At 63.2% G+C, this 21,302-nt stretch overlaps 1 protein-coding gene across 6 annotated transcripts; it reads left to right on the plus strand.

The window, feature by feature from the left end:
• The first annotated feature begins 1,333 nt into the window (after window positions 1-1,333).
• On the plus strand, window positions 1,334-20,966 carry CAMK2B (calcium/calmodulin dependent protein kinase II beta). 6 transcript variants are annotated; one of them, XM_069035654.1, is made up of 21 exons: window positions 1,334-1,407; window positions 4,048-4,142; window positions 5,952-6,011; window positions 6,386-6,440; window positions 6,541-6,606; window positions 8,747-8,819; window positions 9,482-9,584; window positions 9,909-9,992; window positions 10,523-10,617; window positions 10,842-10,964; window positions 11,049-11,132; window positions 11,842-11,884; window positions 12,329-12,403; window positions 14,469-14,506; window positions 14,592-14,663; window positions 16,212-16,256; window positions 16,495-16,543; window positions 19,333-19,408; window positions 19,492-19,586; window positions 19,918-20,152; window positions 20,221-20,966. In XM_069035654.1, exons 1-20 carry the CDS (start codon window positions 1,343-1,345, stop codon window positions 20,148-20,150), a joined length of 1,629 nt encoding a protein of 542 aa, XP_068891755.1. In that variant the 5' UTR covers window positions 1,334-1,342; the 3' UTR covers window positions 20,151-20,152; window positions 20,221-20,966. The 6 variants fall into 6 exon arrangements, with proteins under 6 accessions (XP_068891755.1, XP_068891756.1, XP_068891757.1 ...); XM_069035655.1 differs by lacking the exon at window positions 16,212-16,256; XM_069035656.1 differs by lacking the exon at window positions 12,329-12,403 and having other exon boundaries at window positions 14,466-14,506.
• Window positions 20,967-21,302: the final 336 nt, after the last annotated feature.

A 21,302-nucleotide genomic window follows, 5' to 3' on the forward strand; every position in this document is an offset into this window, starting at 1 on the left:
CTGGGGGTGGAGGGAGTGGATGTTGAGATCCCTGGGAGGGGCTAGATACAGGATACCCCGAGGAGGGCTGGATTTATGGGTTACTTGGGTGTGGGGATGGTGGAATGTGGGATTCCGGGGAGGCTGGATTTTGGGGTCCTTGGGGTGTGGTATGAGATCCCCGGGAAGAGGTGCTGGATTTTTGTGTCCTTGGGGTGGGGGGGGGTGTGTGTGGATATGGGATCCCCAAAGGCTGGCTAGGTTTCACATGGTGGGTGCTTTGGGGGTACCACCCCTGAGGTGTCACCCACCACTCTCCCCCTCTACCGGTGCCGGCATCTCCCGGTGCTGATGCGCACACCGGGCCCGCGGCCCCCCGGCCGCCCACGGTCCCCATGGCAACAGCAGCGCCAGTCGCCTGCCGCCCACCCGCGCCGGGGGGGCCCACACCCCCCCGCGCCCACCCACCCCTCCGGGCGGGGGGGACACTCCACTGTCCCCCGGCCCTGGGGCTACTGCTGGCCTTCGGGATGGCCTTTTGTGTGTCCCCCGCACCAAAATCCATCCCCCCCCCCCCCCATTATGCTGCTGACACTGGGGGGCTTCAAGGTGCCCTTGGGGGAAGCAGGGGGGTGATTTTGCCCCCCCCCCGGCCTCTCCCGGGTGTTTTGCTTAGGGAGGGGTTGGAGCCTGGAAGGGTTGTTTGGGGTGACATCGGTGCTGGAGGAGAGAGTTCAGTATTGGGGGGAGTAGGGGGGAAGTCCCCGAGGCGGGGGAATGCGGGGCATGGATGTGGGATCTTTGAACGGGTTATCTGGATATGGGGGCTTTGTAGGGGGAGAATGTGGGATCCGGAGCGGGTGCAGGTTTGGGGTCCTTTGGGGGGGTTGTGAGATTCTTGGGAGGGGTCTAGATGTGGGTCCTTTTGCAAGGGGTGTAGATGTGAGTCTGGATTTGGGGTCCTCGGGGGAATCCCTCAGAGGGAGTCTGGACACAGAGCTAGCTATTTAGGGGGGGGAATCCCGGGAAGGGGCGTCTGAATATGGGGCCTTTAGGGGTGGGGGCTTGGTCCCCCACTCCCGGGGGTAATTTGGGATAAAGGGGTCCCGGGGTTGGGGGGATCTGGTTATGGGCCCTTGTGGAGACAAGGGGGATCCCCCCGGCGTGCGGGGGCAGGTCCGAGGTGGGGGGTGTCCCGGGGAGGGGGTTGGGGGGGATCCCGGGCGGGGGGGGCGGCGGGGGCTGTCCCGGGCTGGAGCCTCCCCCGGCCCGGCGCCTCCCCCCGCCCCCCCGCGCCGGGCGGAGCCGGAGCCGAGCGGAGCCGGTGCCGGGGCGGCTCATTGCGGCGCGGCGCGGCGGCAGCATGGCCACCACCGTGCCCTGCACCCGTTTCACCGACGAGTACCAGCTCTACGAGGAGATCGGCAAGTAAGGGCGGCGGCACCGGCCCCGGCCGCGGCCCCGGCCCCGGCCCCGGGGCGCGGCGGGGGCGGGGGGCGCTGCCCAGGGCTCGGGGAAGCCGCTCGGTGCAGACGTGACGCATCCCCCCCCCCCCTCCCCCCCTGGGATGGGACACCCGGGACTGGCCCCCCCCCCCGCCCCCCCCGGGACCGGCCCCCCCCAGCCCACCCCCCCCGGGACCAGCCCTGCCCAGCCCCCCCCCCTCCCCCCCCCCCCGGACTGCCCTCCCCCCGGTATTGGCCCTGCCCCCCCACTGGCCCCCACCCCTTATACCGCCCCCCTCCTGGGGCCTTCCAGCCCTCCGGGCCCCCCCTCCCCATAGCTCCCCCTAGTCCCTGCAGCCCCCCTGTTCCCCAAGGTTCCCCCATCCTTACGGACCCTCATCTTTACAGACTCCCCTGATCTGTCCTCATCCCCGCAGCCCTGGTCACCCCAGACCCCTCCTCCATCCCTCCAGATCCCCTGCAGTCCCCAATCACCTGTCCCTGGAGACCCCCCACTCAGTCCTTATAGCTGCCCTTGACCCTGTGGACACTCCATCCTTTCAGACCCCCCCAATTCCTCCTTAACTCCCCCAATCTTCACAGATGCCCCAGCACTCCTAATCCTGCCCCTGGCTCCTGCAGACCCCCTCAGTCCTTAAAGCCCTCTTGCTCCAATAGAACCCCCATTCTCACAGACCCCTCATCCCCACAGACCCTTCCATCCTTATAGCCCCCCCCTCCACATTCCCTGGTCTATATAGATCCCCATCCCTCCAGACCCTCCCCCAAAGCTCCTACAAACCCCTACCCCATCTAGCCCTTATAGCCCCCCTGGTCCCTGCAGCCCTCCCAAACCCTCCACCCCCCATCCCAGTCCTGATAGACCCTCCCCTCCCTTGTCCTTACAGCCCCCCTATAGACACCCCCCATTCCCCAGACCATCCTTGAGTATTTATAGGCACCTGCTCCTTTTAGACCTCCTCTCCTTTCAGGACCCCCTTGCCCCTCACCCTGATGGTTTTTCCCATCCCTCTGCCACCCCTCCCCCCCATCTCCACAGACCCCCCCATCCCTATCCCCTCTGGTCCTTTTAGACCACCCTCCCCCCCCTCCCCTATTAGACCCTTTTGGGCCTTACATAACTCCCCAAATCCACTTCCCCGTCGGGTCCTTATAGATTCCAGCCCTCCTGGACCCCCCGGGCCTTATAGACTCCCAGGTCCCCTCTGACCCCCTGGATCCTTCCAAGCCCCCCAGCTGCACCCCCCGCATCATGACCCCCCCCGGGTGGGTGTTGTGGGGAGCTGAAGAGGAGCTGTTTCTGGGGGAGGTTCATTTGCCCTCAAGGCCTCGGGGGTTGCAGTTCCCTCCCCCCCATCCACGGGCAGGGATTGGGGGGGGAGTAAAATGAGAGGAGGGGAGAGGGGGTCAGACCTTTTGTGAGGGGGGTTGCACCACCACCTCCCTAGATGGGGGGAACATTTTGCAGGGGTGGCTGTGGTCCCTTTGGGGGTACCAGTAGGGGGAACATGGTGCCAGTCGGGGGCTGTTCCTTCGGTCTGCCCAAAATCCAGCCCATCCTGGTTGCCATGGCAACATGGTCCTGTTTCCCCCCTCCCACCTCTCAGTGTAGCCCGCCAGCCATCGCACATGTGTCCCCCCCTCCCCAGGATGGGGGGGACATTGCTCTGGCCAGGGGGAAACTGAGGCATGGCTAGGGGCTGGCACCCACCATGTCCCCTGTCCTGGGGGCCACATGGGGAAGGGAGAGGTTGGGGTGCCAGGCCCTGGGAACCCCCACTTTTCCCCTGGTGGTGAGAGGGTCCCCACTGTTCTGGCCAACATGGGGCCCTTGGTGCCTGAGGACATGGGGACATGGGTGGTGGCACGGGACAGGCAGGCCCTGTGCCCTTCCCAGGGGCACCCTCTCCATGGCAGGACCGGGGTGCTGGTCTCAGCCATGTCCCCATCTGGGGATCCCTTCTGTGTGCCCTGATGCTGCCTTGTTCCCCCCACGAGGGAGGGGCCTCTTGGGCAAGGGACAGGCAGGGGATGTGCAGGGATGTGGGTTCTGGAAGGGGGACAGGTGCTGATGGCACTTGAAGGGGCTGCAGGTGCTTCTGTCTGGCATGGGTACAACCATGCTTTTCTCATCTCTGTCCCTGTCCCTGGGGTGTTGGTGGCTGCCAGCTCCCTATACTCACAGCTGGGTCCTGTGCCCACTGTCAGCACTGTCACCATCACCACTGTCACCACCACTACCACCATCACCGCCACCACCATGGCCACTGCTGCCATCCGGGCCACCCACTGTTCCCATGGCAACGAGCTGCCGGTGCTGGATCCTTCCTGCGACCCCCCTTCCCCTCGATGATGCGTGGCACTGAGCCCCCCCTCCAGCCTCTTCCCCCCAACCACCCCCTGGTGCCTCCCCAGCGCACCCATGGCAGGGGCCCAGCGTGTCAGGGCCCTCCCTCCCCATCCCCGTGTCGGGGTTCACCCCCCTGGTGCTGAGTCACTGTGGGTGCAGCCCCCTGGCCTCGGGTGCTGAGTCACGGGTGGGAGCCACCCCCCACTTGCCCCCCAAGGTGCTTTGGGGCGTGCTGAGCCTGTCCCTCCCCAGGGGGGCTTTCTCGGTGGTCCGGCGCTGTGTCAAGCTCTGCACTGGCCATGAGTACGCTGCCAAGATCATCAACACCAAAAAGCTCTCAGCCAGAGGTAGGACCCCCGGGAACCCTGGGACTCCCCAGGACCCCTCTGGCACCCGAGGGGGCCACTCCCCAGACATCCCTGGTACCTGTGATAACCCCTGGTGCCTGTGGCACCTGTGACACCTGTGATACCCCTGGTGCCCATGACAGCCATGATATCTGTGGTGCCCATGACACCTGTGACAGCTGTGACCCCAGTGGTGCTGGTGACACCGGGTGCTGGTGGGGGGGGGTGAATGCTCCAGGGGGTGGGGTCTGGCCTGGCCCATCCCCATTATCCCCCCTGCTGCCTCCCCCGGGGCCCCTCAGAACTTCATCTGTCCCTGGGGGGTGTCCTGCAGGTATGCAGGTGTGAGCAGATGGCAGGGGAGAAGGGTGTGCACACACAGGTGTGAGCTCTGTGTGTGCACAGGTGTGTGCAATGTGAACATGGGGGTGTGTGTGATGGTGAGTGTGTGCACACATGAACAGTGGGGGTACCTTGGTGTGCTTGCCCATATGTGTGTTCATGGTGTGTGTGTGCACACACTTGTGAGCGGGGGGGTGCCTGAGTGTGCATGCAGAGGAGGGGGTGTGTGTGTGCTTGGTGTGCACCCAGGTGTGAGCAGAGGTGCGTGTCAGCGGGGCTGCGGGTGTGCACGTGTCAACAGTGGGTGCGTGTGTGTGTGTGCTTGCACATAAGGGTGGGCACTGCTGTGTGTGCACACCTGCGAGCAGAGTGGGTGCCTGTGGGGTGGGGTGTGCTCCCAGCTCAGCAGTGGGGGTGTGCAGGTGTTTGCAGGTGTTTGCAGGTGTGGGATGTGTGATAGTGTGTGTGAGGGGGTAGATGTTTAGGATGTGCACCTGGATGAGAGGCAGCACAGAGTGGCGTGGGGAGGGGGTGTGTGTTCTGTGTGCGCACACACGTGTGTGTCTGTAGCCATAGCTGTGTGCACAGGTGTGAGCAGTGAGTGGAGCGGTGCACACACTTGTATGTGTGTGAACTGTGTGAACTGTGTGTGTACACACACACCTGTGTAGAGAGGTGTGTGAGCAGGTGCACACACCTGTGCACGCGTGTGTGCTCTTGTTTGCAGACACATGCAGGGGTGCAGCTGCACACGCAGGTGCACATGTGCACTCATACAGTGGGTGCTGCAGGCACACACGTGTACAGTCGCACACAGGCACAGCTGTACAGATGTGCACACCTGCACACACCTGCACACGCAGGAACCACCACGCACAGGGGTACAGCTGCACACTCCACAAACACAGGTACAGTGAGACACATGGGTGCAGGCAGGCACACGTGTACACCTGTGCACACAAGTACAACCACAGAGCTGTTGGCTGCACACACAGGTGCACACAGCTACAGCCACAGACAGGCACACCCACGTGTGTGCACAGCTGCAGGACACGGATACTCCCGCACACCCATCACAGCTGCACACCCACATACCTGTATATCCACACAGGTACAGCCACAGGTGCTGGCACACCCATCCCTCTGTGTGTACATGCATGCACAGCCTCACACATGAGCGCACATGTGAACATGCACACACCTGTGCTCACCTGCACAGTGTGCGTACACCTGCGTCCATGTGCGTGCCCAACCTGTGTGCACATACATGCAAACCTTTGCACACATGCACACCCACAGGTACAACCCCCACCCCTGCCCCCTGTGCATACCTGCACACCCCACAGAGCCACATGCACTCCCACATGGGCATCTACAGCTCCTCTTGCTGGGGTTGGGCTGGGGGCAGGTGGCAGGGCGGGGGTGGAGGGGGCAGGTCAGGTGCCCCCCTGACCACTGCCCCCCCAGACCACCAGAAGCTGGAGCGTGAGGCGCGTATCTGCCGGCTGCTCAAGCACTCCAACATCGGTGAGTGACTGGGGACACCTGGGGGGTCTCACCCCTACTTGGGGCCACCCAGGGACACCTTGAATGACACCCTGGGGATATGCTGGGTGTCCCTCTGGGGATGTATGGGGTCCCACCCTGGGGTCCCACTAAAGGCTACCTTAGGGACACACTGGGTGCCCCCATAGGGCACGTGGTGGGTGTCACCCTGGTGACATATGGGGTCCCACCCTGGGGTCCCTCTGGGTGCCACCTTTGGGACGCTGGGTGTGGGTGTGTGGGCTGCATGTGACACAGACACCCGTGGGTGCCACATGTAGTGGCTGGGGGAGCCAGGCAGGGAGTACTTGGGGGCTGAGACTGAGCCTGTCCCTGTCCCCATCTGGTCCCCACAGTGCGGCTCCACGACAGCATCTCCGAGGAGGGATTCCATTACCTCGTCTTTGACCTGTGAGTGTGGCAGGAGGCTCCCAAAGCTTCAGGAGGGGCTCAGGGGATCCTGGGGGCTCCCAGGGGTCTCAAGGTGATGTGGCGCCTGGCTGTGTTTCAGGGTGACGGGTGGTGAACTCTTTGAGGACATCGTGGCGCGGGAGTACTACAGTGAGGCTGATGCCAGGTGAGCCTTAACCCCCCCCCACACCCCCCAAAGCCCTGGACACCCCCAGCCACCCGTGCCCTGTGCCTTGGGAGGTCTGCGAGGACGGGGCAGCTCCAGCGAGGCAGGCAGGGGGGCACGCAGGGGGAGGGGAGTACACCCCCTCGGCCCCCACATTATTGTAACCCCTCCACTGGCTCCATCCCGCTGCTGGGTGGGGTGGGGCCCCCGGGTGGGGCCCCCCCATGTTCCACTTCTGACCCCATGCTCCCCCCTCTGCCGCTGAGTCCTGACACTGTCATGACCTGTGCTGGGGGGCTGGTGGCAAGTGGGGGGCCCTCAGGGCCCCCCCCATGCCGTCCCCAGCCCCCAGTGCCCTGTGTGCCGCTGTGTGCCCCTCCCCGTGGTCTCTGGGCTTTCACAACATTGTTTCTCCCCCTCTCTCGTTCCCCCCATCTCCACCCCTGCCCCCGTCCCTGTCCCACTCGTGCCCCTCACCTTCTCCATCCATTCCCCCCATCCCTCTGTCCCTCTCGTCTCCCATCACACGTTGCTCGGGCTCTGTGCGTGTCCGTGTGTCCATCTGTGTGTCTGTCCGTCCCACTGCTGCCCTCTGCTCGCTGCCCCCCCCAGCACCCTTCACCCTCTGTTTTGCCTCCTACACCCATCCTTGCCCCCGAACTGCTCCTGTATCCTCCCATCCCCCTCTCCTGTCACTTTCTCCCACCCCTTTACCCCCATCCTGTCCCCACGCCCTGACCCCCACTTCTTGCCTGCCACCCCTTTACCTCATCCCACCCTGCCAACCTGCCCCCTCACTCCCACCCCCTTTACCTCATCCTGCCCCCATCTCCCACCCCCTACCCCTCCATCCTGCACCCCTTCACCCCTTCACCCCTTCACCCCATCCCGCCCCCTCCCACACCCTTTGCCCTATCCTGCCCCCCTATCCTGACCCCTCTCCCACCCCTAACCCTCCATCCTGGCCCCCCGCCCCCGCCCCCCGTTCTGTTTTGCAGTCACTGTGTCCATGAGCTCTTTGCCCGCGTTCCTCCCACCCATCACTTTGCCCCTGAGCAGAGGGAGCCGCAGGTCAGTATCTGGGGGGGGCCGGGGGGGCCGTTTCCCCCTCGCTGCCCCCACCCGCCGCAGCCCCCACTTCCCGGCCCCCCGCTCCGCTCGTCAGGACCCTGCTGCGGGGCTTTCTCCTCAATCTTTTTTCTCCCTGATGCCCCTTTTTTTGCCCCTCCACCCCCACAGGGAGGTTGTCCCCCCAGTGCCCCCGCTCCCCCAGCTAGGCGGGGCCCCCCTTCACCCCCATTTCAGGCTCTCATCCCCTCGCTCCTTCCCTCTTTCTTTCTTGTCTCGTCTCCATCCGCCCCCCCCCCCCCATCCCCTGTTCCCCCCCTTCCCCCATGAGTCCTGTCTGGGGGATCCCAGCATCCGGGCGGCAGCAGGGATGGGGGGCTCCCACGGGGGACGGGGCTGGGTACAAAAGCACCATTGGGATGACCCCCACAGCTCTATGCCAAGGTTGGAGCTCACCTGGTGGCCACTGAGGGGTGACCCCCAGCCAGTGATCTCCCCAGGGATGAACCCCCACCCAGTGACCATCTCCTCCAGGATAAACCCCAGGCAGTGACCCCCCAGGGGATGATCCCACAGGGGTGACCCCTCGTCAGTAACTCCCTTGGAGTGACAACCCTGGGATGATGCCCCAGGGGTGATGCCCAAGGGATGACCCCCAGACAGTGGTAACCCCCCAGGGGTGATGCCCCCCAGGAAGGAGTGACAACCTCAGGGCTGACCCTGCCTCAGGCACTGACATCCCCGTAGGTGTCCCCCAGGCAGTGACCCACCCCAGGTGGGACTCTCCCCAGGGGTAACCCCTCTGGGTGACCCCCCCCAGGTGGTGATCCTCCAGGAGTCCCCCCAGGGGTGACACCTCAGGGATGACCCCCCTGGCAGGGGTACGTAGGGGTTGCCACACACAGCACCCACAAATCCAAGGTCGCCACCTGTTTTTGTTAGTTCCGCCCAGGGTGCAGTGGGGCCCCAGGAGAGGGGCAGGGGAGCTGGTTTGGAGGTACAGGTTGTGGGCAGGGGGTGTGGGAGGTGGGGGAGCAGCGTACCTCTGACCCCCCCTCCCATTTGCACACAGCCACTGCATCCAGCAGATCTTGGAGGCTGTCCTGCACTGTCACCAGATGGGGGTGGTCCACAGGGACCTCAAGGTAAGTGTGTCCCCCCAGCCCCCATCTGTCCCTCTGCCCCTCTCCCCCTGCCCAGCCCTTGGGGTCCCTATAGCCTGGGTATGGCCCTTGCCCAGTGCGTTCTGGGGGGTCACTGAGATCTTGCTGGGCTTGGGGGATCCCCTCAGCTCTGAGCACTCCCAGTGTTCACCTCCCTTTTCTGGGGATGCACACAGGTCCCCCAGTTGTGGCACGGTTCTGCACTGGTGGGGGGTCTCACTGCAACCCCCCCAGTTGCCATTGCCCCAGGGAGAGTGTGAACTGGCTGGGATGGGGGGATGGGGGTGGGAGCAGCTGGAGCTTGGCTGGGGGTGGGGGGTGGGTCACGGCAGGACACAAGGGGGTGATGGGCGGGACACAGAGGGATGGTGGGATACAGGGGGATGGGGGGGATGCTGGGATGAGGCTAGTGAGACATGGGATGACCCTGAGCTGGCCATGGGGCTGTACCATCCGGCACCCTGGGCCATTGGCAGAGGGCAGCCATGGCCACAGCCCCACGGTGCAGAGCCGGCTGACAGGCAGCACCCAGTCAATGGCAGCAGTAAAGTCTCTCTACTTGCCCCGACCCTTCTCTCTCCCCACCCATGTCTGTGCCTGGTGCTGTCCATGCCTGGTGCTCCCTGTGCCTGGTGACTGCACAGCCGGAGAACCTGCTCCTGGCCAGCAAGTGCAAAGGGGCGGCGGTGAAGCTGGCGGACTTCGGCCTCGCCATCGAGGTGCAGGGGGATCAGCAGGCCTGGTTCGGTGAGTGCTGCTGCCCCCCTGCCCACCACAGCCCCAGCCCCTGCCCACTGTGACCTGCTTACCAGGCCCCTGCACTGTGTCTGCCGTGCCCCTCCATGTCCAGAGTCCCTGCTCTGTTCCTACTGCATCTGCCCTGTGCCCAGCACAGCCCTGTCCCATACCCACCATGTCCATGCCTCTGTGCCCACCATGTCCACCCCTGCCCAGCACATCCCTCTCCCATGCCCATGTCCCAGTCCTGTGTCCTGCACTGTGTCCTGTCCTTGTCCCCTCCCGTTGTGGCTCACCTGTCTCTCCTCACCCATCTCTCTGTCCCTATCCCAGGATTTGCGGGCACACCCGGCTACCTGTCCCCTGAGGTCCTGCGCAAAGAGGCCTATGGCAAACCCGTGGACATCTGGGCATGTGGTAAGAGCCAATCCCCGCCCAGTCCTTGCCTGGTCCCTGCCCCTTCTCTGCCCCCATTCCAAACCCGGACCTGGTCCCAATCCGGAACCCTGTCTCATCCCTGCCCCATCCCTACCCCAATCCCTGCCCTGATCCCTGCCCAGTCCCTGCCCGATGCCTGCCCAATCCCATCCTAATCCCTATTCTATCCCTGCCTGGTCCCATTCTGATCCTATCCCACTCTCATTCTGGCACTTTCCTGGCTCCATTCTAGTCTTATCCCATTCCCATCCTAGTCTCACCCTCTTTCCCATCCCATTTCTATGCTGGTCCCACCCCAGTTCCTGTTCCAGCCCTGACCTCATCCTGGGACCGTCCTGTGCCATGTGCCCCGGCAGTGCTATGCTGTCCCTTGTCCCTGCCATCCTGGCAGCACAGGGACGGGCCATATTGGGAATAACTGCTTTGTCATGGGGACACAGCAGGGCCAGAGGGAGCCCGGGGTGGTTTGGGGTCCCTGCACTCCCCTAACCCCGCTCTCCCTGGCTCAGGGGTCATCCTGTACATCCTGCTGGTGGGCTACCCGCCGTTCTGGGACGAGGACCAGCACAAACTCTACCAACAAATCAAGGCCGGGGCCTACGACGTAAGTCCCCGGTGCCATGACCCCATGCCCTGCAGCAGCTGGCCCATTAATTGTGGAACCTACTGAGGGACCCTACAGCTGATCTTCAGCAGGCAGAGCCCGGGGGTGGTTTTGGGCCATGTCTTTGGTGGCTGGCTGGGGATGTGTCGGGATGTGGAGTGACACAGGTGCCATGGGGCTGCCCCTCCACAGCTGTCACCCCCGTGTCCCTGTACCCCCCCCAGTTCCCTTCACCTGAGTGGGACACGGTCACCCCCGAAGCGAAAAACCTCATCAATCAGATGCTGACCATCAACCCTGCCAAGCGCATCACAGCCCACGAGGCCCTCAAGCACCCGTGGGTCTGCGTAAGTGCTGTGTGTCCCCCCAGTGCATGTCACCCCGGTTCAGTGACCACTAGCACCTGGTGCTGACCCCACTGTCCCCCACAGCAACGTTCTACCGTGGCCTCCATGATGCACAGGCAGGAGACAGTGGAGTGCTTGAAAAAGTTCAATGCCCGGAGGAAGCTCAAGGTGAGGGGTGGGGGAGGCGCGGGCTGGGGACAGTGCTTTATCTTTCCAGCAGCACCCTGCCTGTCCATGGGGCTCTCCTGTGGGACCCTCCCCTACCCGCTGTGGGACCCCTGTCCTGCCTGCTGTGGGACATTCCTCTGTCCACTGTGGGACCCCTGCCCTGCCCACTGTGGGACATTCCTCTGTCCACTGTGGGACCCCTGCCCTGCCCACTGTGGGACATTCCTCTGCCCGCTGTGGGACCCCTGCCCTGCCCACTCTGGCAGCACCCGGTACAGCACATTCCCACCCTGGCACCCACCAGGGCCTTCCTGTGCCCTTCCCAGTGGGTGTTGCGGTCCCACTCTGGTGTGCCCGGTGCTCTGCTGTGGGCTTTGGTCCCATCCTGGTGACACACAGTGCAGCATGGTCCCATCCTGTCCCTGCCCAGTATCCTGCCCCATGCCATGGCTCCAGCCTGTCCCCATCCAGCTGCATCCCACAACCTGCACCCTCTATCCCACTGCCTGGTCCCATGGCTGCATCCTGCCCCCTCATCCTGCATCCCCTCTCCCAGTTCCCAGTTCCATGGGCCCCATCCTGTGCCCCCTCCCATCCCATTTCTCCCCCTCCTTCTCACCCACCCCCATCAATCCCCGCGCTCCCAGGGCCCCATCCTGCCCGTCCCACCCTGCACCCTCTCCCCAGCTCACCCTTCCCCTCCCTGCAGGGTGCCATCCTCACCACCATGTTGGCCACCAGGAACTTCTCAGGTAAGGGGGGGCTCCCACTGGCCGGAGGGCTGGGGGCCGCAGCCCCCCTCCATAGCCCCCCCCCGGGCCGGTGCCCCCCTCTCTCTATCGCTGTCTTTCTCTCTTTTTCCCCTCCCTTCCTTAACCCCCCACCATTTTTTCCCCATCGGTGAGGACGGGGCATGTGGTAGCCAAGGTGGGGGCAGGACCCGGCCCCCCCGTCCCACGCACACAGCAGCAGGTAGTGCCCGGTCCCCGTGTGTCCCCCCCCACTCCGGTGGCTGGTGGGGGGGCGACACGGGGAGGGGGATGGAACAGCACCAGCCACCCCAGGCCTGAGGCCAGGGTGATGGGCACCCCAAGAGTTCGTGCTGGGGGGGGGGAAGGTGGGGTCCCGGCTGCAGCCCCTCCCCGCCCCCCCTAACAGGAGCTCTGCTCCCTCTCTCTCTCTCTCGTGGCCCGCAGTGGGCAGACAGACCACCGCTCCTCCCACCATGTCGGCGGCCGCTGCCGGGGCCCCCCTGGGGCTGGTGGAACAAGGTAGACGCGTCCGCAAAGGGCCCCCCCGGCCCCCCCGGCCCCGCTTGGTCTCTGTGTGTCCCCAGATCCTTCATCCCCATGTCACCCTCTTCTCCCAACCATCCTCTTTCCTGCCTCCCACCTCCCCAACGGGTTTCGGGTGCCCTCCTCGGAAATCGGAGCGCATGCATGGCCCCCGGCACTGCCCCCCCAGCCCTCCAACCTCTGCCCCTCCCCACTGGCACCGAGAGATGCCGCTGTCCCCCTGCTGCCATCCCAGGACTGGCCCGGGGGAGGGGTCTCTGCACCAGCCCCCAGCCTCAAGGCGGGGCTGCTGAGTGCTTCACCCTGGGCCGGTGGTTCCTGGAGGGGGTCACACTGGTGGCACCCCCAGGGTCCACATCTGGGTCAACAATGGGGAGCTGGGGGTGGGAGGATAATTTTAGGGTGTGTCCCCCCACTGCTCCCCCCCCACGGCGCTGCCCCCCTCCTGCACACAGGGGGGGCACACCGGTGCATGGAAGGGGGGGCAAACGGGCTGCATGTCCTGTGTCCCCCCGTGCCCCCCCTGCGTCCCTACCCCGCATGTGCCCCCCGTCGCATGTGTCTCCCCCTGGCATGTGCCCCCCTCCCCAGCATGTGCCTCCCCCCAGCTTCTGAGAGCTGCAGCCAGTGTTTGTGACGCCGCGAAACACTCGGCGGGTCTTAAACCATCCCCACACCAAGGGCTACCGCTGGCCACCCTGCCAGGGGTCCCCCTCTCCCACCCCCCAGTTTGGCTCTGGTTTAAACCCCCACCTCTCAACACCCGCCTGCTTTCAGAGGAGGGACCGGGACCCTTGGGGACACCCTGCTAGGGACCCCTGAGGAGACATAGGTCCACGGGGGAGGGATGTGTGGGTCATCCCCTCCTCCCTGCATCTGCCTGCCCCCTCCTTTGGTGCTGATGAGTGCCACCCTGCTGTCACTGGACTTGTCACCGCACATCCCCCCTCAACATGTGACGCCAGCCGGGGGAGGGGTCCCTGAGTGTGGAGGAATGATGAGGATGCTCGAGGTGACACCCCCCCTCCCGCCCTCCACACCCCCTCAACCACGTCCCCATCACTCCCTATTCCCCCACTGGCCAGAGACGGTGATAGCAGTGACAGATGCTCATACCCGTGCCCGTCCTTGTCCCCCTTCAAGGAGACGGGGGGGGCACAGGCGGCTGTCCCCACCCCCCGTACTCAACTCATCTTTTTTATGTTCTTTTTTATGTTTTCCCCCTTTTCCTCCTTCCCCCCGCCCCGTTTCTCTCTTGCCCCCTCCCCACTCCTCTCTCTCGCTTTCCTCTCTGCATTTCTCCAAGGTAAGCCAGCCCTGCCCCCACCACAGGGGCCACCAGGATGGGGAGCCCCCCTCAGGTTGGGGGCACCTCCTTCCCCCAGTATGAGAACCCACTGAGTTTGGGGACCCCCCCCCCTCCAGAATGGGGACACCCTGCTTGGATGGGGATCTCCACAGGTTGAGGACATCCCTCCCAGGATGGGGACAGCCCCCCCAGGTTGGGGACCCCCCTGAGTTTGGGAATCTCCCACTAGGATGGGGACACCCACCAGGATGGGGATGGCCCCGCAAGGTTGGGGAAACCCCTCCCTGGGTGGGGACACTCTCTTCCCCCAGGGTGGGGACCTTCCTGAGGGTGGGGACCCCTCCAGGTTGGGGACACCCCTCCCAGCATGGAGAACCCCCCCAAAATGGGGATTCCCTAGGATGGGGACACCCCACCCTCCATGGGGGCTCCCCCCAGTAAGGGAACACCCCCAGGATGGGGACACCCCTCCCAGCATGGGGACACCCCTCAAAATGGAGACCCCCCCTTAGAATGGGGACACCCCTCCCCGCATGGGGACCACCCCTCCAAAATGGGGACCTCCCCCAGGATGGGGACACTACCTTCTTTGTGTGTTCCCCTCCCCAGCAGGTGGGGAGGCAGGTGCTGCCAGCACCCAGGGTGGGGTCAGGTTGGGTGGCCGGGTTTGGGGGGACACAGAGTGTCCCTTGTGCTGGGGAGGAGCACTGACACTGTCTCCCCCCGCAGCAGCTAAGAGCTTACTGAACAAGAAGGCGGACGGTGTGAAGGTGAGGGGCCAGCGGGGCTGGGGGGGGCTGGGGTGGGCTGCTGCCCCCACGATGCCACTGAGCCCCTTCCATCTCTCCCCTCCAGCCTCAGACCAACAGCACCAAAGGCAGTGCCGGCGTCACCAGCCCCAAGGGGACCCTCCCGCCCACCGCTCTGGTAGGTGCCCCATACCCTGCACCCCCCAGATCCCCCATCCCACTGGATCCATCCCACCAGCCCATCCCATCCATCACCATGCGCGCCCCCTGACCTGCTCTTCCTGGGGTCGCTGGGGAGGGGGGAGTCCCAAGGATGGAAAGGGGTGTGCAGGACATGGGCACAGGGTGACTCCGCTGGACAGACAAGGTGGGTGAAGGGTGCAAGCACGTGGACAGCCCCACGTCTCCCTCAGCCATGGGGACAGTGACATGGGTGCAGGACACGGTCATGCAGGTGTCCTGCTATGGGGATAAGGTAGGTGCAGGACACAGACACAGAGATGTTCCTGCCATGGGGACAGCAAGGTGGGTGCAAGATATGGGCATGAGGATGTCCTGTGACATGGAGACCGAGGTGGGTACAGGAACATGGATATGGGGGTGCCCCACCATGGGAGCGAGGTGGGTGCAGGGTATGGGCATATATGCCCCGTAATGGGGACAAGCAACAGACAGGAGGATCCTGGTGACACAGATGGCGAGGTGGGTGCGGGGTTGGGAGACAGGGACAGCCTGCAATGCCAATGGCAAGGCAGGTGCAGGATCACAAGGATGGGGGTGCTGACTGTGACACTGCAGGTGAAGTAAGTGCAGGATCCAGACACAGGACTGCCCAGCTGGCACAGGGAATGCGGGACACAGGTAAAGGCATGGTCATCTGAAACAGCAGGTGCAGGATTTGGGGGTGTTCTGGCAATGCCAACAGCAAGGTAGGTGCAGATGTGGGTACAGGGGTGACCGTTGTGACCTTTATGGCACAGGGGGTGCAGCAGAAGGGCAGGGGCGAGGTACCATGAGGGCAGGATACAGGCAGGGTGATGCCCAGCTGGCACAGAGTGCTGTGCACTGATGAAGGTGCGCCTGGCTGGTCACTGAGTGCAGGATATGGAGAAAAAAGGGGTGCTCACCCGAGAGAGTGAGGGTGGGATGCTGGCAGCGGGAAGCTGTGGATGAGGGGTGCTCGGGATGTGGGCACCAGGATGGTCAGGATCCGGGCACAGGGACAGTCGGGATGCAAGACAAGGGATGCTTGGGATGCAGGCAGTGGGATAACTGGGGTGCAGGCGCATGGATGGGCTGGGTGCGAGCTGAGGGATGTGCAAGGATATGGGCAGTGCTCAGGATGGAGGCAGCAGGATGGTTGGGATTCAGGCACAAGGATGCTCAGATGCATGGTGAGTGGAGCCCCTGGGCACCGGGATGCAAGACATGGGCATGGAGCTGCCCCCCAGCCCAGCCCATCCTTTTGGCCTCACTGCGTCTCTCCCCCGGCTCTGCCCACCCCTTTCCCTCCTTTCTTCCCCCTCCATGTCTGTGAATTAAACCATTTGGCTTCGCTGGACTAATGACTCTCTGCTTCTCTCCCCCTTCTGCCCTTCCCAAATCCGGTCTGGGTCTCTCCTTGCCCCTGTCCATGTGCTGCTCACTTCGTCGTCCCCCCTCGTTGTCCCCTCCGGGCTCTCGCTTCCCCCTACCCCCGCCTCTGTCTCTTTCCCTTCTCCCGTAGGAGCCTCAAACTACTGTAATTCATAACCCCGCGGACGGCGCCAAGGTACCGCTGCCCCTGCTTTCCGCCTCCATCCTCCCCCAGCATCAGCCATGTCGCGGGGGGGGTGACGTGGATGAGGAGTGCGCATGGGGCGCGGTGACACTGGGGTACCCCTGCGGCGTCCAGCATCGTTGGGGTCCTGCCAAGCCCCGGCTGGGCTTGTTCCCCCTCCCCATCCCCCCGGGGCCAGGTCTGACCCCCTGTTTGTGTCTCCCCCCCACCGCCGCCGTCCTGTGAGCAGGAGTCCTCCGACAGCACCAACACCACCATTGAGGACGAGGACACCAAAGGTGACGGGCGCAGGGGGCGGCAGGGTTGCACTGGGGTGCACTGGGAGGGAGCTGGGATGCACTGGGGTGGTGCTAGGATGCATTGGGTTGCACTGGAATGGCACTGGGATGCACTGGGAGGGTCTTGGAATGCACTGGGATGGTGCTAGGATGGCACCAGTATGCATTGGGGTGCACTGGAATGGTACTGGGATGAACTGGGATGGCTGCAGGATGCACTGGGATGGCACTGTGATGGACAGTTGTGGAATGCACTAGGATGGCACTAGGATGCATTGCGATGCACTGGGAGTGTGCTAGAATGCACTGTGGTGCAGCTGGGATGTGCTGGGATGCCACTAAGATGCATTGGGGTGCACTGGAATGGCGCTAGGATGGCACTGGCATAGCACCAGAGTGCGTTTGGTTCACTGGGATGCACTGGAGCAGCAATGAAGTTCACTGGGATGAAGCTGGGATGGCCCAAGGATGCATTGGGGTGCACTGGAATGACACTAGGATACACTGGGACTGTGATGGGGTGTGCTGGGATGGCACCAGGATGCACTGGGGTGGCACTGGGATGCACTGGGAGTGTGCTGAATGGAATGCATTGGAATAGAACTGGGATGCATTGTGTTGGCACTAGGATGCCTTGGATTCCACTGGAATTGCACTGGGATGAACTGGGATGGAACTGGCATGGCACCAAGATGCAGTTGGTGCACTGTGATGTGCTGGGGCAGCACTGGAATGCACTGGGTGGGATTTGGGATGGCATTGGGATAGCACTAGGATGCACTGGGTTGCACTGGAATAGCACAGGGATGGCACCAGAACGCATCGGGGTTGTACTGGGACATTTCTGGGATGCACTGGGAGAGTGTTCACATACACTGGGATGCATCTGGGATGTGCTAGGCTGAAGCTGGGATGACACTAAGATTCATTGAGATGGCACCAGGATGCACTGGGAGCACACTGGGATGCACTGGAATGGTACTGGCATGCACTGGGATAGTACTAGGATGCACTGGGGTGCACTTGGGTGGAAATGGTGTAGATTGGGACATGCTGGAATGGCACTGGAGTGGCGCTGGGATTCATTGAAAAGGCATTGGGATGGCATTGGGATGCACCGCGATGATACTGGGACATGGTGGGATGGTACCAAGAGGTGTTCTGGGTAGAACTGGGCTGTACTGGGATGTATTGGGATGCACTGGAATAGCAGTGAGACAGTACATTGGCACTGAGATGTTAGGGTGACAAAAGAATGGACTGGGGAGCACTGGGATACAGTGGAAAGGTACTAAGATTAATTGAGATGCACTGGATAGAACTGGGGTATACTGGAATGCACTAGAATGGTACTGGGATGCACTGGGAAGCAGCAGAATGGTACTGCAATGCACTGGAATGGAACTGGGATGTATTGGGATGCACTGGAATAACACTGGGACACGGGCGATTGGCACAGAGATGCAGTGAGATATTACTGGGAGGCACCAGGGCAAACTGGAGTGTACTGGTATGCTCTGGAATAGCACTGGGAGATACTGGGATGGAACTGGGCTGTGTTAGAATGCACTGAAGTGTCACTGGGCTGCGCTAGGATGAAACTGAGCTGACTGGGTGGCATCAGGATGAAATGAGTCATTGGGATATAGTGGGATGGGCTACATTGGAATGATACTGGAACACACTGAAATTCAACAGCATGATGCTGGGATGCACTGGGATGGAACTGGGGCAAACTGGAATATACTAGAAGGGCACGGGGTTGCATTGAAGTGCAGTGGGATGGCCCTGAGATGTACTGGTGTAAACTGGGGTGTATTGGGATGCCCTGGAATGGCATTGGGACACTCTGGGATGTGACTGAAATGTAGTGGAATGGCACTAGAGTGTACTGGGCTGTCACTGGAATGCAGTAGGATTGCACTAGGATGGAACTGGGGTGTATTGGAATGCACTGGACTGGCACTGGGATGCAGTGGGAAGCAATAGGATGGCACTGGGATGCATCAGATGGCACTGAAGCTGCTCTGGGATGCACTAGGATTGCACTGGGAGGTATTGGGATGTGCTTGCATGGAACTGAGAGGGTACTGGGATGCACTGGAATGGCACTGAGACAGTGGGATGGCGCTGGGAAACACTGGTATGGAACTGGCTGTATTGGGATGTGCTAGAATGGCACTGGGATATACTGGAACTTGCAGGAGTAGCACTGGGATGCACTTGAAACTACTGGGACATGCTGAGTGGGCACTGGGATGCTTGAGCATGCTGGGAGGGCACTGGGATGGCCCTGGGACATTTAGGGGTGGCACTAGGACATGGCTGGGGTGACACTAGGACATGGCTGGGGTGACACTGGGCTAGCAATGAGACGTGCTGAGAGGATGATGCGAATACTGGTGTGGCAGAGCTGTGGGGGCCCTGGGAGCACAATGGTCCCTATCTGTCCCCAAGGGCCTTCTGTCCCCAAGGGGTGTCTGTCTTCTGTCCCCATGATTTCTGTGTCTGTCCTCAAGGTCCCTGTGTCTGTCCCTGTGGTCTGTCTGTCTGCCCTCATGGTCAGTCTGTCTGTCCCCAAGGTCCCTGTGTTTGTCCCCATGGTCCATCCCCATGGTCTGTCTGTCTGTCCCCAAGGTTTTTCTGCCCCCAAGGTCTGTCTGTCTGTCCCTGTGCCCATCCCCATGCCTCCCCTCCATGTCCCATCTCCATCCCAACATCCCGTCCACCCACCCCCACGGTGTCACCGGGGGGCTGGGGCGGTGGCGGTGACAGTGACGTGCCCCCAGCCCGCAAGCAGGAGATCATCAAGATCACGGAGCAGCTCATCGAGGCCGTCAACAACGGGGACTTCGAAGCCTACGCGTGAGTGGGGCAGGGCCAGGCAGGGCCGGGTGGGGCCAGGTGGGCTGGGGCCAGTCAGGGCCACTCTCACCCACTGCCTGCAGGAAGATCTGCGACCCGGGGCTCACCTCCTTTGAGCCCGAGGCACTGGGCAACCTGGTGGAGGGGATGGACTTCCACCGCTTCTACTTCGAGAACTGTGAGTACCCGACCTGCCTGTGCCACCTGCCCTGCCTGCGTCCTACCCATCCTCTCCCTGTCCAGCCGAGCCCTATCCATCCTGTCTCCCTGCCTGTCTCCCTCACCGTCCCCTGTCTCTTGCCCACTGCCTGCCCATCCTGGTCACCTCGCCTGCCTGTCCCCAGTCCTCCCCTGCTGAGCCATCCATCTGCTTGCACTGTCCCCATCCCTGCCCATTCCTCTGCCCATTCCCTGCCCCATCCCTGCCCATTCCTCACGCGTTCCCTGTCCCCATCCCTGCCCCCATCCCCATGCTCGTGCCAGCCCCTCTGACCTCGGCCGCCCCGCAGTGCTCTCCAAGAACAACAAGCCGATCCACACGACCATCCTGAACCCGCACGTTCACGTCATCGGGGAGGACGCGGCCTGCATCGCCTACATCCGCCTCACCCAGTACATCGACGCGCAGGGCCGGCCCCGCACCAGCCAGTCCGAGGAGACCCGCGTCTGGCACCGCCGCGACGGCAAGTGGCAGAACGTCCACTTCCACGGCTCGGGGGCCCCCGTCGCCCCGCTGCAGTGAAGGTGAGGGTGGGCTTGGGGCTCGAGGGGACGGGGACCCCCAGTTCTGGCTCACCAGGATGTCCCCACAGAGCTTGCGGTGGCTGTCCTGGTTCCAGCCCGACGGAGACGGCGATGGGAGCCGAGGCGGCAGCCGGAGCTGCGGCCCCCCGAAGCACGCGTCCGCATGCCTGTCCCCCCTACCCTGGCCCCTGCTCCCCCCCTCCAGTGCCTGTGTTTGCAGAAAACAAAAAGACAAAAAAAAAAGCCAAAATGATGAAGACAACAAAAAAAAGGAAAAAAAAAAAAGGGGGAAAACCCACCCCAATCCCAAACCCACCCACACCCCCAAACCCAACCCAGCCGCTCGGCCACAGGCGAGGGCGCTGGGGGGCTCAGCCCCCTCCCTCGGCCCGTCTCTGCTGGGGGGGGAAGGGGGGTCCCAGCCCCCCTCCCGGCTGTGCTCGTGGCGTGTTGCTGTCGCTGGTGGTGGATGTTGTTCTTTGGGCTCCGCTTTGCTCTGTCCTGCCCCGGCCCCTGTACATAGAGAGAGCTCTTTATTTTTGAATTCCCACGGGGGTCCCAGCCACAGGGGGCTGCCAGGGGGTGAGTGAGGTGGGGGGGACACACACAGACTCTCTCCCCTCCACCCCAGTCCAGTGCCTCCCCTGGGGGGCCCAAGACTGATCCTGGGCACTGCTGCGCAGGGAACACGGTGGGTGCCTTTGGGAGGGTCCACCAGTCGCACCCCCGTGTCCCCATCCCGCTGATCCCCACCCCAGCACCCCATGTTGCAGGTGCCAGTCCCAGGTGCTGGCAGGTTTTGGCAGGGGGTATGTGGGTGCCACGTCAGGGGGCAGAGGGCAGCTGGGGGGTGTTGGGGTTCAGGGTGGGGGGCTCAGGACGATCCAGCCAGCACTGACGCAGCATTGAAAGCACTTTAGACTAAGAGAATGGGTCTCTTAGGGGGCACAGGCTGCTCCGCCGGCGCCCCTCCCAGCACAGGGGCACTGGCAGCACATCCTGCACCCCCCCCTCCCACGGCCAGCGCTCGGGGGGAGCCCGTCACCCCCAAGGCCCCCCTCCCTGGGGAGGCATCACTCCACTCCAGGCACTCCCCACGTGATTCCCCAGGGCATCCCCACCATGCTGAGGGCTGGTTTTGGCTGGGGGG

This window comes from Aphelocoma coerulescens, chromosome 22, assembly GCF_041296385.1.
Source record: "Aphelocoma coerulescens isolate FSJ_1873_10779 chromosome 22, UR_Acoe_1.0, whole genome shotgun sequence".
In the NCBI taxonomy this organism is placed as follows: domain Eukaryota; kingdom Metazoa; phylum Chordata; class Aves; order Passeriformes; family Corvidae; genus Aphelocoma; species Aphelocoma coerulescens.

Coding starts and splice junctions, on each gene's coding strand:
- CAMK2B (XM_069035654.1), top strand. CDS start 1,343: ATGGCCACCACCGTGCCCTGCACCCGTTTCACCGACGAGTACCAGCTC. Junction 10,618..10,841: donor TCAAGGCCGGGGCCTACGAC/GTAAGTCCCCGG, acceptor TACCCCCCCCAG/TTCCCTTCACCTGAGTGGGA. Junction 19,409..19,491: donor GGGGACTTCGAAGCCTACGC/GTGAGTGGGGCA, acceptor CACTGCCTGCAG/GAAGATCTGCGACCCGGGGC.